This window comes from Nicotiana tomentosiformis, chromosome 8, assembly GCF_000390325.3.
Source record: "Nicotiana tomentosiformis chromosome 8, ASM39032v3, whole genome shotgun sequence".
In the NCBI taxonomy this organism is placed as follows: Eukaryota; Viridiplantae; Streptophyta; class Magnoliopsida; order Solanales; family Solanaceae; genus Nicotiana; species Nicotiana tomentosiformis.
The window spans coordinates 120,419,687-120,433,932 of record NC_090819.1 but is presented as its reverse complement, the minus strand read 5'-3'; the positions used below and the strand labels follow the sequence as shown (position 1 = coordinate 120,433,932).

General features: G+C 33.8%; 1 protein-coding gene across 4 annotated transcripts; it reads right to left on the bottom strand.

The window, feature by feature from the left end:
• Nucleotides 1–689: 689 nt before the first annotated feature.
• On the bottom strand, nucleotides 690–13,786 carry LOC104112680 (2-oxoglutarate-Fe(II) type oxidoreductase hxnY-like). Of its 4 annotated transcripts, none has more exons than XM_009622669.4 (11): nucleotides 13,559–13,711; nucleotides 13,032–13,224; nucleotides 7,312–7,392; nucleotides 7,111–7,162; nucleotides 6,678–6,799; nucleotides 6,351–6,457; nucleotides 6,040–6,098; nucleotides 5,812–5,914; nucleotides 5,099–5,178; nucleotides 4,521–4,585; nucleotides 690–930 (listed from the first exon to the last, which is right to left on the bottom strand). In XM_009622669.4, coding segments are annotated over exons 1-11 (942 nt in total). In that variant the 5' UTR covers nucleotides 13,637–13,711; the 3' UTR covers nucleotides 690–928. The 4 variants fall into 4 exon arrangements, with proteins under 4 accessions (XP_009620964.1, XP_070038819.1, XP_009620965.1 ...); XM_070182718.1 differs by having other exon boundaries at nucleotides 13,083–13,224; XM_009622670.4 differs by lacking the exon at nucleotides 690–930 and adding an exon at nucleotides 1,383–1,519.
• Nucleotides 13,787–14,246: the final 460 nt, after the last annotated feature.

Below are 14,246 nucleotides of genomic sequence, written 5' to 3'. Positions count from 1 at the left end.
AGTTTCCCTGGCTTAAGGCACCCTCTCCCCATTTGGTGGACTAATTCCAAAAGTAATAAAACAATGAATGCAAATTAAGGTCAGGTACACCGTACGTGCATGCTCCCGTTGACAGATTCTGATGAAGCTGATCACATACTCTTTTTCTTTTCCTCAAATTTTCCTTCTTACTTTCCTTCTTTTTACTTTTTTGTTTTTTCCGAAGGAGGGATTAGTGGAATCCTGGAATAAACACTGCAAAAGTTATCCGAACATGTTTAAAACAAGTGAGGCTTGCTCAGTTGGTAAAAATACTTCCATCCACGACCGGTAGGTCCTGAATTCGAATCACAAAGGTAAAGTGCGGAAACACTATAGATCCTTTGGAGGGGTTTAAAAAAAATAAAATAAAATAAAAAGTATATTGTTCATACTTGTAGTTGTAGCAAGCAAGCAACTAACTCAAAACAAGATATTGCAACGGTCGTTTGAAAAAAATTATTCACAAAGTATTCCAAGACAAAATCTGGATTTAGGATCTGAAAAGAAAGCCATCTTAGATATTGCAACAATTACAAATGTTATGTTAGCTTTTATTAATTATAGATTAGTTCTAATAGCAGCTAACAAATTCCTAATGATAATATATGAAAATAGAAGGATCGAAGCGTGATATTATCACTTTCTAAAACGAGTGATTTCCCGGCGGCTTTTGTCGGATATTAATGTTCTTTAATTTCCATTGAAGTTGTAATGTTTCAGAATAGATGGAAAGATACTTTTACAATCACATTCAATTCTTGATGTCTCCTTATTATTTTCACAATATTACAAATAATACAACTACTACATGTTTTACACATAAAGCTCCTGAATATTGAGAAAACTGATGAATAAACCAGTCCTTATCTTTTCTTCTGGTGCTATTTTTGTTGCCAATTCAACATATTTCTGCAGCAAAACAAATAAATGTCAAATCGTCGCCAATCCTCTATGTGTTCCGACGTTTATACTAACTGAAAGAGTTCTATTCTTGATGAAATATTTTGAGAAGTACAATGAAATATATATAGAGTACATGTACATCTAAAATATAAGATAACTCTAAATATAACAATAATTTAAAATAATTTGAATTGTATGTCTATCCTATACTTTATGTTTATTACTCCCCCTCAAGCAAAGCACGGGCTGGAAGAACACTGAGCTTGTCACGCAAAAACAACACCCTCGGAGATGGAAGAGACTTTGTTAATAAATCAACAAGCTGGTCTTGAGTAGGGACATATTGAACTTGAATTACTCCGGAAGCAACCTTTTCCCGTACAAAATGAATATCAATTTCAATATGTTTGGTACGAGCATGTTGGACAGGATTGTGAGCCAAGTAAATGTTGCTAATATTATCACAGAAAATAGTGGATGGAGAGGAAATAGGCATATGTAGACCTCGTAAAAGAGATTGCACCCAAGTAATCTCAGCAGCAACATGAGCAGCTGATCTATATTCTGCTTCCGCACTAGAGCGAGATACAACACTCTGATTTTTAGAAGACCAAGAAACAAGATTAGAACCAAGAAACAAGCAAAAAGCTTAGGTAGATCGTCGAGTGGTTGGGCAACCAACCCAATCGGCATCACTATAACAGGACAAACTATCAATAGAACCACCAGGAATGAATAAACCATGAGTCAAAGAGCCATTCAAGTATCGTAGGATACGTTTCACCGCAGTAAAATCAGTTAGCGAAGGTGAGTGCATAAACTAGGACACTTGAGTAACAACAAATGCAATATCTGGACGAGTAAATGTAAGATATTGAAGACCAATAAAAGAAGTAAAACGTTTAAACCATGCCCGCAGGGCTTGCTTTAAACCATAAAGAGCTTTGTTCAACCGATAAATATGATGTGAAAATTGTGGATGAACAAAGCCTGTAGGCTGTTTCATGTATACCAGCTCATTAAGAGTGCCATGCAAGAAGGCATTTTTGATATCTAATTGATAGACGTGCCATTTCTTAGATGCAGCAATAGCGAGAACAATACGAATGGTGACTGGTTTCACCACTGGACTAAATGTTTGATCATAGTCTAGTCCATGTTGTTGATTGTAACCTAGAGCGACTTGACAAGTCACGCTTTGTAACGTTCAAGAGACCCGTCAGACTTTTGTTTAACTCTATAAACCCAACGATAGCCAATAACATTAGCATTAGATAGTGGAGGCACAAGATCCCAAATGTGGTTGGATATAAGAGCATTGCACTCTTCATCCATTGCACGTTTCCAATGAGGCGATTTTGTTAGCTTCTGTAAAGGAGTTTGGTTCTAGTGGAATTAGTGAAATATGAGATATTAAAGATGGTAAAATTCGAGGTTTAAGTGAACCAGTTTGTTTTCTTGTAACCATGAGATGAAGTTTAGAAGTAGGTGGATATAAACCGGAAGAATTATCACAAGGAATTGCAGTAGTTCTGGGATGCTGGAGCGGATTATGTGCAAAAATATTTGAGGATATTGTTTGTGGATTTGGATGTAAAGGTCGTGGATAGGGAAATGAATTCTCATCAAAACGAACATGTCTTGAGATACAGACTTTATTACTTAACGGATCAAAACATCGGAAACCCTTATAGTTAGAGGGATAACCAAGGAAAACCCACTGTATGGAACGGGGACTTAATTTATTTGCGCAATAGTCACGAGGATTAGGATAACAAGAACAACTAAAGACACGTAAATGATCATAGGTAGGACACCGGCCAAATAATAATTCAAATGGTGTTTTGTGATGATTAGAAGCAGTAGGAAGAATATTTAGGAGATACACTGCAGTGTGCAATGCTTCTACCCAAAATGTAAAGGGGAGAGAGGCTTGAAAAAGTGAATCATATTCAAGATTGTGCGATGCATTCACTCAGCCTTTCCATTTTGTTGGTGGGTATGAGGGCAAGAGATTCGAAGAGAAATTCCATTATCATTGAGAAAAGAACGAAATAATTTAAGTTTAACATATTCAGCAGCCTCATCGCATTGTAACTTTTTTATTTTAGTGGAAAACTGAGTTGAAATGAAGGCGTAAAATTTCTTAAACATAGTGAAAGCCTTAGACTTTTGTCGCAGAGGAAATACCCAGAAAAACTTGGTAAAATCATCATGAAAAAGAATATAGTAGCGAAATCCAGTAAAGGATGGGATGTGAGAAGTCCATATATCACTATGTATTAATTCAAATGGAGAAGAAGAAGTAAAGGAACTTGATTTATTGAATGGCGATTTTTGGTGCTTGGCAAGCTGACAAGCAATACATAATGAATCAAAACGCTTGAAAGAATAACAATACAGTTTATTATTTCGAACTAAATAATCTAAAACTATGGAGCTTGGATGGCCTAGATGACGATGCCAAAGAGAGGATGGAGCACGAATTGCGGCAAAAGCTGTAGAAGAAAACATCAACACCACTGGAAGGAGAAGAGCCATAATACAAGGGTCCATGACTATTGCAACTGAGACGTGTTTTCCTAGTCTTGAAGTCCTTGATATAAAAACCAAAAGAATCAAATTCAATTGTACAATTATTTTCAGAAACAAATTTCCGAACACTGAGCAAATTGGCAGAGAAAGTTGGAACAATTAAAACATTATTTAAAGAAAACTTAGACGATGGAGTGGAAAGAATAACATGATCAGTAAAGGATATATGAAGCTGAGTACCATTGCCTACTATGACCTGATCATTACCCTGATAAGGAGTAACAGATGATAAATTTGCAGCAGTTGGAGTCATATGTGAGGAAGCTCCGGTATCGATAAATCAATGACCATCACTAGGAATCGTATAAGAAGCGGAGGAATTCAGTTGAATATCTCATAAGAATGCCTTAGGGGTAAGAGAAGGACAATCACATGCAGAGTGATTGGGGCGAAAGCAAAGTTGACAATAAACAATAGGAGGAAAGAAGGAGGTCGGCGGTGGACCCAAAATAGAAGGACTTCGAGGTCGAGTGTTCAAGTTTTGATGGTTGAAACCATAAGTTTTATTGTACCCTTGGGTAACAATGGGTAACAACCATACAAACAAGCTGTAAGCAAAAATTTATATTAAGTTGAATGATAAAATGATCAACTGGATCACATCTGATATATTCATATCAAACTTCTGTTGTCAGTCAAGAAGTCTTTATTCTTGTCGTCTTTAATTGTAGTCTGTAGAAGCCTTTTTCTTGTTTTCAAAAATAAAAAGCTTTTTCACTTACTGACGTATATATTGCTACATAGCAATCCTCCAAGGTAACCAAATAATAAGGTAATTAAATTGAATGTTTATCACTATTGAGGGGTGTAATGGGATGATTGTAATTCTTTCACCCGTTATAATCAGGTATCTCGGGTTCTAGTCCTGGAATGGAGAACCTTTCGGTAGAGAGCATTTTTACCCCTTTTAGTAAACCTACGGGACGCAAATCCGGATAAGTCGGACCAATAAAAAATTGAACATTTATCACATCAACAAGCTAGAGCAGGCATAAACTTACACTGGTCGCCATAAGTAACTTTGTAGGTCTCCTTTAGGTAGTCTGCCGCACGAACTGGAGGAAACCTGATGGCACATCACTATAATAATACTTCCAATATAAAAAGTACTGAAAATGGCCAAAAAATATCCCTATCCTTTGGTAAATAGTTTAAGTTTATGCTCCATCCACCTTTTGGTCCAAAAATATACTCTACGTTATCTTTTGGACTAAAAATACCCTTGTGACTAACGGAATAATGTGTGAGTCCTTTTTTTAATGCACTGTCATTATTTTATTGGGCCACGTGGCCCAGTTACGTGCTGCCAACACATTAAAAAAGGGATCACCGAAATTTTCGTTAGTCGCGGGGTCGGGGTATTTTTAGGTGCTCACAGAAAACGTTGAGTGTATTTTTGAACCAAAAAGTGGACGGAACGTAAACTTAAACCATTTACCAAACGATAGGGGCATTTTTGACCCTTTTAAAAAAGTGAAAAGAAACTAAAGAAAAGAAGCATCTAGAATCTCAAAAGAGGAACACTTAACTATTAGTGAGAAAACCTACACATTAGCAAGTTCAGAAATGTGGTAAATACCTAGGGGGAGAAGACTCATTACAACAACTCTTCAAGCATTCCACAACACAATCTGGACTTGGATCAAAAAACATAGCCACCTGTTGTTTTTTTTAAAGCATGATTTGTAAGTTTTTGCAGATCACTCATTCTTAAGAAACCAACACATTAATAAGAATACCTCAATAAAATCTCCACAATATAACTTCCTCCTTCCTAATTTAAGGGTCCTATTAACTAGGTATATTTTACCGCATTTACAGTGGTATATATCTTTTGCTCCCTAGAAAACAATGAAGATTTTTCAACTCCAAATAAACCTAAATCAACATAACACATCTCCTGAAATGTCTCATTTAGACTGTAGCTATCAATGGTCATGCAAAACCACATACAAGGGGGCGGAAAAAAAAAACCAGAATGTCACACCTAGAACTTGAACCAGTGACCTAAAGCAATTTTTATTTTAAACCATTTTTCCCATTGCACTAGAATCTTCTTACATCAAGAGGATTCAACAGCTTATAAATAACTTCAAAAAAATTATTTTGCCCTATTTGCGTAGTATAATTTGCGACTGACGGGATTTAATTAAACACTCTTGCGCTCCGCCCTTGACTATATCAAGAAACTACTACAGTAATTTCATTTCTTCTTTGGCATTCCGCTATCTTCAAGGAACATTATGACATGAGTAGGATGAAGAAGATTTCAGTGAGGAAGAAATTGAATACCGAGTATCGATCCTGTGTTGGCTGTGTCACTCTGTGCAATGTTGACTTAAACAAGCAATTTGTCCACCTTTCCATCATATCTCCAATATTAACAATGAGAGCCCTGCAAATTGACAATTTTCATGTTAAAGTTATGAACTAGTTACACTGCTAAGGTTAAGAAACATTGATCATGCAAGTTATGTTCGTTGTTTCACACCACACGATAATCCTAAAATGAATAAGTACCCTTTGAGATGATGCACATCCTCCCAAATCTGTGGTTTCTGTAACTTATCCCTGCAAACCTGATAAACAGAGAAGCCAATTCAAAACAAAACTATCAATACTATACAAAATTACCGCTTTGTCGATTCATGATCATTTCTATCTAACATATACAAGAGTGGGTTGCTCTAGTGGTAAGCACCCTTCAATAGCTGAGAGTCTATTGGAAACAGCCTCTCTACCCAAGGGTAGAGGTAAGGTCTGCGTACACACTACCCTACTCCCCAGACCCCAATAGTGGAATTATACTGGGTTGTTGTTGTTGTATATACCTGAAGTCCAGGAACACCATCAGTCACTAGGATAGTAATCATTCCACAATCTGTATGAGCTCCAGCGCCATGCATATGTTTATCAGAAGAGTCTATCTCACCTGCGACTGATAAGAGGGAAACAATATGCCCCAATCATATATATGTTCCTGTAAATATTAGCGTAAAATAAACTGATTTATGTTATTATTGTGGCTCCATAGTTCCACACAACACGTATAATTTTCTCTTCTATTCATTTATCTCGAAAGCATTTTACAGGAAGTGAAGCCAATAATAAGTAAACACTCCAATTTAAACTTCTCATTTAACAACAAAAAAACATACCTGGATAATGCAGGGGGCGAAGAAGAGCAGTGGGTGGATCGAATGCACCAACTTTCTCAAAGAAATCTTCATCCACATTTAGCGCTACAGCCATGAGTGAAACTACTCTTTTCCCAACCCACCTGAGCATCGATCAAAACCGAAATAGGCTAATCAATTAGAAAAAAAATTATACCTGACTAGTAAAGTATGTGACAAGTCTATGTTGTGCTTAATCTACTTTCTGTTCGAGTTTAACTTCTATACATTGATAGTATTATAATATCATGACATTTTAAAAGATAATTACAGCCAACCGTACATAAAAGTAGATTAGTAGCTTGGGAAATAAGGCAGGTTGCCTGTTACAACAGATTAAAACACAACGATAGTGCAAAACTTCTTTACAACAGCTTACAAAATGCAAGTAACTTATAGAGAGTTGATAACTTACAGAATTCTTCGGTAGTATTCTTCCATCGTAGATCTCCAACATGGCAGAATTTCTAGAAGCCCCAAACACAAATGTAACATATTAAGTGAATCAGTACATAACATATTAAGTGAATCAGTGCATATGCTTCTTAAATCAAGCTAAAAAGCTACATTAAAATTTTGTCAATAAACAAGGGAGCAGGAGAATCTATGGATATACCTTGGGAAGGCCACTGATTTAGATTACCATAGGGTGACATGTCTTCAGGTGCTCCAAAATGGATGCTTTCTTTTGGGTCACCTGCATTTCAATAAAACTAGTCTTAGAGTACGCGTTTTGCGCGTGTACCTACATTAATGAGTATATAATATTAAAAAGTTACATCAACATTTTCACCAATATATCTGAGTTATAAAATAAAAATTAAATAGAAAAATATAAGTTTATGAAAATAATGTTGGTCGAAAGAGGACTTTCTACATATTTAAGTAACCATTTCTAACTAATTTTAACCAATTTTAAAGTCCTACGAAATATGACTTCATACATAAATGAAAAGAGGCATTTTCCATACTTTTAGAGTATATGCAACTATGTGTCTATCCCACACGTGCAATTATAATGTGTCATTTTAAAAGTACTTATTAAATTTGATGTTGAGTAAGAGAGTATCGTAATTGTAGAAGTTAGGCTATTTATATCTAATTATCGTATTTATTAGAATGTTTTTTTACATTTTGATAACATGAATTTTATAGAAGGCGTGTTTGGTCAAAAGATAATAGATATTCTATTATATATGAGAGAATCAATCATAAGAATTTTTATGATAACGCAATTCGGGCAGGTTTCCGGAAAGCTTTTATGTTGAAAACTAATGAAAATAAGAATTTTTGCCTTAAAAGTTGATTTTAGTTGATTTCGGTCAATATTTTTGGTAAACAGGTCTGGATCCGTGCTTTGATGGTCTCGGTAGGTTCGTATCGAATTATGGGACCTGGGCGTATGCCCGAAATTGAATTCGGAGGTCCCTAGCATGAGTTATGATTTTTTGATGAAAATTAAAAGTCTGAAAATTATTTATTTTTAAGAATTGATTGATATTTGGCATTGTTAGTATCAGGTCCGTATTTTAGTTTCGGAGCCCCGTATAGGTTCATTATGATATTTAAGACTTGTCTGTGAAATTTGGTGAGAAATGGAGTTGATTTGACGTGATTCGGACGTCCAGTTGAGAAAATAGAAATTTTAAAGTGTTCTTGAGAATTTCATTTGATTTGGTACTAAATTTATAGTTCTAGGTGCTATTTTGGCGATTTGATTGCGCGATCAAGTTCGTATGATATTTTTAGACTTGCGTGCATGTTTGGTTTGGAGCCCTGAGGGCTCGGGTGAGTTTCGGATAGGCCACGGGATGTTTTGAACTTAGAAAATTTTTGCTAGTATAACTGAACTTGTTGCAAGCCTCTGATCTCGCAATTGCGAGATCAGGCATCGCAAATGCTAATCAAGCAGGTATGGCAATTGCTAGGTTTTTATCGCAATTGCGAAGAAAGCCTAGGCGAGCAGTTCTCGCAATTGCGAGTTTTTTTTCGCAATTGCGAAGGGAGTTGGGGAAGGGCAGTGATCGCAAATGCGATCATTTAGTCGCATTTGCGAAGACTCAGTGGTCGCAAATGTGACACTTTCCTCGCATTTGCGAAGGCAGCGAGACTGTGAAGGGAATCGCATTTACGAAGCTCAGGTCGCAAATGCGACGTCTGCAGCTGATCAAAATGACTTTTGGACGGGAATTTTCATTCATTTCCCAAATTTTCAAGACCTAAAACACAAGAGGCGATTTTCCAAAGACTATTTCATCCCCAAATCATAGGTAAGTGATTCTCAACTGTCTCTTTCAATCTTTCACTATATTTTACAAGATTTCAACCTAAAATCTAAGGTTTTCTTGGTAGAATTAGGGGTTTTGGGTAGAAACTAGCGATTTCGGAAATTTGGGGATTTATACCTCAATTTGAGGTCGGATTCCAAAACCAATTATATATTCGGGCTCGGGGGTGAATAGGTAAATGGATTTTGGTCCGAACCTCGGGTTTTGACCAAGCGAGCCCGGGGTCGATTTTAGACTTTTTGGAGAAATAAATTGGAAAATCTAAATTTATGTAATGTAATTGATTCCTTTAGCAATATTTGATATTATTGAGTCATTTTTAAATAGATACGAGTGATTTGGAGGTGAATTCCAAAGGAAAAGCTGTGATTGAGAATTTAGTGACCTTCGGAGCAAGGAAAGTATTGTGTCTAACCCTGACTTGAGGGAATTAGGAACCTTAGATTACTTACTAAGTGAAATTCATGTGAGCGGCGTATATGTGAGGTGACGAGTACTTATGCGCCACCAATTTACCTGTTTTCCATGTTTCTCAGTTTTTCTTATATTGTCTCATTCTTATGCGTAATTGCAATGTGTTATACTAGTGTTGTTCAATTTATCGTTCTTATCATGTTTACGGATTTTTTTGGTAATAATTGAGTTTTTATTTCATAGTTGAGATTGATGTTATGGAACCAAATATTGAGGTAAGGTTTGTACTTGTTATTCTATCTCCCTGTTGATATTTATGTATTGCATTATGGTAAGGGAGAGTATTAATGCACGATGGGTGATGCCGTGCCATATTGTGAGTGTTAATGCACGAAGAGTGATGTCGTACCATATTGTGAGTGTTAATGCACGAAGGGTGATGTCGTGCCATGATATGAGAGTTAATGCATGAAAGGTGATGCCGTGTCGTTTCTATTGATTTTTATGGTGAGATTGAGAGTAAAAGCACGAAGGGTGATGTCGTGCATTTTTTTTTACTGTATTCAGTATTCCTGTTGATTCATGGTATATTGACTGCTCCGGTAATCATTCTGTTGTAGTTTTTCATCTTGTATTCCTCTCAGTATGTTCCCCTCCCGACATTTCATGTTTAGTTCTTTATTTTTGTTATTTGTATATATACTGTTAAATTGTAGAGGTTGATTTGTAGGTGCCTTGCCTTGGCCTCGTCACTACTTCATCGAGGTTAGGCTAGACACTTACCAGTACATGTGGCCGGTCGTACTGATACTGTACTCTGTACTTTCTATGCAGATTTTGATACCGGCTCGGGTTGATCGAGATTTTGCTATTGGTCCGCTGTCTGGAGACTCAAGGTAGATCTGTCGGCGTTCACAAACCTTGAAGTCCCCGTCTATCTTTTCTGTTCTACTGTTTCTTTCATTTATACAGTTGTATTTCTTTCAGACTATTACTTATAGTAAATTCTAGAATGCTCGTGAATTGGGGTGGTAGTAATTAATATAGTTTTATGATATTCCGCACTTAATATATTTCATCTTACTTAATTATTGTTAATTACTGAATGGAAATAAGGAATTGGTTAATGATTCTCTAACGTTGACTTGCCTAACAAGTGAAATGTTAGGCGTCATCATGATCCCGTCGGTGAAAAATTTCGGGTCGTGACAATATATTACAACCAAATTAGATACTATTAGATAATGTACAACTAAACAAGTTACACGTCAAATTACTTATATAATGAAAAGCTGAAAAGTAGGGAGAATCCCTATATAATTGGGCATAACCAAAATTAGCGTATACGGATAATTTCCATCCAAAGCAGTAGGGGTAATCTTACTGGAACTTGTAACATATTTATTCTCTCTCTCCATTAAACTCTACTTCATTCAGAGAGTAATTTGCGTCCAGATATAACTCTCTTGCTCTTTGCCATAATACTCCTCATTTTTTGAAAGTTCAAAAAAGATAACTTAATGTTACTTATAGCATATACCATTGAACTTTTCTTAAGACTTATAGTATATTGAATTATACAACTCATTGTTCTGTATATTTAGTGAAGAAATAATGAAATATGTGTGTGAGAATATATATATATATATATATATATATATATATATATATAAGTGTATAAGTAATATTTTATATAGTTCGGACATTATATACCATATATTATATATATTATACAACATATTATTATATATTTTAATTATATAATATACAATTATACAATTATATATAATATACAACATATTATGGAATATATATCCACCGATACTAAGTATATAATAATTAATGTACCATAGATTAATATAGTATACTGCATATATGTTAAAAATATATGGAATATATATCCACCGATACTAAATATATAATAATTAATGTACCATAGATTAATAAGATATTAACATACTGCTATAATATTTGTGTATTTGAGTATATTAATATATTATATTTATTAGTTATTAACATACTGGTATAATAGATTAATAAGATATTAACATATTGCTATAATATTTGAGTATATTAATATATTATATTTATTCGAAATATATGCAATATAGTTCTTTACATATAGTAATGGTATATCAAATATACTATAATCATATACACAACTAGAGGAGAGAGAAGGTAATTTTTTGAAAAAAATAAAAAGGAGCATACGTTTTTGTAAGGATAATTAATTGGGTGAGAGAATCTCAAGAAAGAGATATAATGAAAGTGAGAAAATCTCAAGAGATATATATTAGGAATATGAAAAGTTGTATGTTTTAAATTAAGTTATATAATATGTAATTTTTTAAAAGCAATTGTAACTTATTTAAATAGGTTTTAAATATGTTGTATTCTGTGTAAATTTCTCATTAAATTATGCAAAATTTATGGGAATTCTACATTCGATAATAAATCTAGAATTAAGAATAAGAAAAATCGAAGAAATGCCGGTCGACTTTATCGACTTCCGTTATAATTTTAACTTTGTCTTTCTCTAATTTCTTTTTTAATAAGATAAAATTAATTGGTTATAGTTATGTGCCAAAGAGTAATTCAAACATACAATAAGTAATAACTACTTTTTACTTATTCTGTGTTAATTGTTTAATTTATGGTATTAAATGTCTTTTATAAATTATTATGTTACATAATTCAAAAAAGAAAAAAATTGCATAAATACATAAGAAAGAATTTAATGCATAAAATTTTGTCTACGAATAAAATACATTCAATGTCAAACAAATTGATAGTTTTGTTATTATCATATCCTTATTTGAGTTAGAAATTGATAAGTTAACAACCTTTTTTTTGTCTTAGTTTAATAACAAACTCAGAATATCGAAAGTGCATGTCTTAATCGTGCATAATCATTTTAAATCATAAATATTGACTACCATATTTGTAATTAGAAATATACTGCTTTTGAATTTCTAAATATGAGAACTTTTTACCTGTTTCAAATAAGGAAAAAAATATTAACCAAATTTTAGCTAAAATTAAAGTCCTAAGTATTTAGGTTATAATTAAATGACTATTCCTAAATATTAGGGAATTAATTAAATAATTATTCCTAAATATTAGGAAATTAATATAAATGACTGTTTTGCCTAGTGTGAACTCTATTTTTAAAGGATAAAAAAACCGAACGGCATTTCGCTAAGGGTATTCATGCTTTTAATATAATATATGAATATAGATAGATTAGATTGCGTGTATTACCACAAAAAACAAAAATAAAATGTTTATGGACTAGGGGTGTTGATATCGGGATAATAATGTTGGTATTATAACATAGAGAGTAATGATGGGATTATTTATTGGATATACTTTTATTGGTCAATGTTTGATTCATCGAACTAAAAATAGGATATACAATGTATAATATAAAACATATGGTTTGTTTTACACTAGATTAATTGGGATAAACATTTATTTCCAATTTTAGCCTTGACTTTTTTAAAGGACCCTTAGAGAAGAGATTTGTTTAAGAATTTTTTCAGTACCTAATAAATGATCTAATTGTGTAAATATTTTACATAGAGCTTAAACTCAATCAAGTAGAAATTGAAGGATGAAAGTAGAAATAATTTACCTTTGGGATTGTCAGTAGAATTAAGCTTCTCAGAGTAAAGGGGGGAGTAACCTCTATGATTCTGACGAAGCAGCTTCATCTTTTCTTCAAGTGAGAGACCAAAAAACCTTCTGCTCCCTTCGAAAACTCGTTGAATCAACTCTTCTTCTACCCCATGATTTATCAGGTAAAAGAATCCATTCTCAACGCATGCCTGCAAAACACATGCTCAGTGAATTTTACCCAAATTTATGCTCCGTGTCAAAAATTATGGATTCAATTAAACCCTTAGATTTAATGCTACATCCGCCCCTGCCTATTGGTCAATGAAGTTGGTTCAGAACTATTAGGTCTCAACGCAAGCATAAGCACTAGGTGATTTCTTCTGATTTGTCAAAGTATTGATAGACAGAGTTACCTAGCTGTGTTAATGGAAGATAGCAATAATACCTGGTAAAATTAGTCAATGTGCGGATACCACTGTTATAAAAAAAAAAAACTTTTACTACATTGTGTGAAACTATTTAAATTATAGAAAGTGAGGTTACCTTGCGGAGTGAATCAGCGAGTAAGGTGCGATCTGTAGAGCTAAGATCAACCATCGGAAGTTGCAGAGCTCCATCCATTTTTTTATTTTGGAAATATCACTAAAACAAATACTACAAATCCTGAAGCAGTCCCCTTAAAACTACCAGAATAATTAATAGTGACAACTAACCAACTGGTGACTTGGTACTCCCTTCGTACACTTAATAATTGAAACCGAAAAAAGATACACCTACTAAACTATATTTCACATCTATATGTATCTATCTATAGTATAGTAAAATTGAAAAAACGTTAAGTCAAAAGTTCAATTACAAAAATGTCCTTCTAAATAATAATCTAAATATCTTACCTAAATGAAATATTTCTTATGCGATGTGACTGTAATCTTAAAATGAATAACCACCACTTTAAAATTTCGTTTGACTCAAGTTCCATGTACCATCACGTCCCTTCTTTATTTGTTTTTCTCTTTCTGCTTCTACTAAAATTGTTTTGGTTTGCGATTTTCTAGCCGAGATTTTTCTTATTCTATAATGAAGCTAAGATCACGGCCCTGCAATTTCAACAAACTTATCAACGTGTACAAGCGATAAAGCTAACATGTACAATATTTTTAAACCAGATAAAATATGAAATTTCAAAAATATCCTTATATAGTTAAACAGACATGCTAACTCTCACTTATAG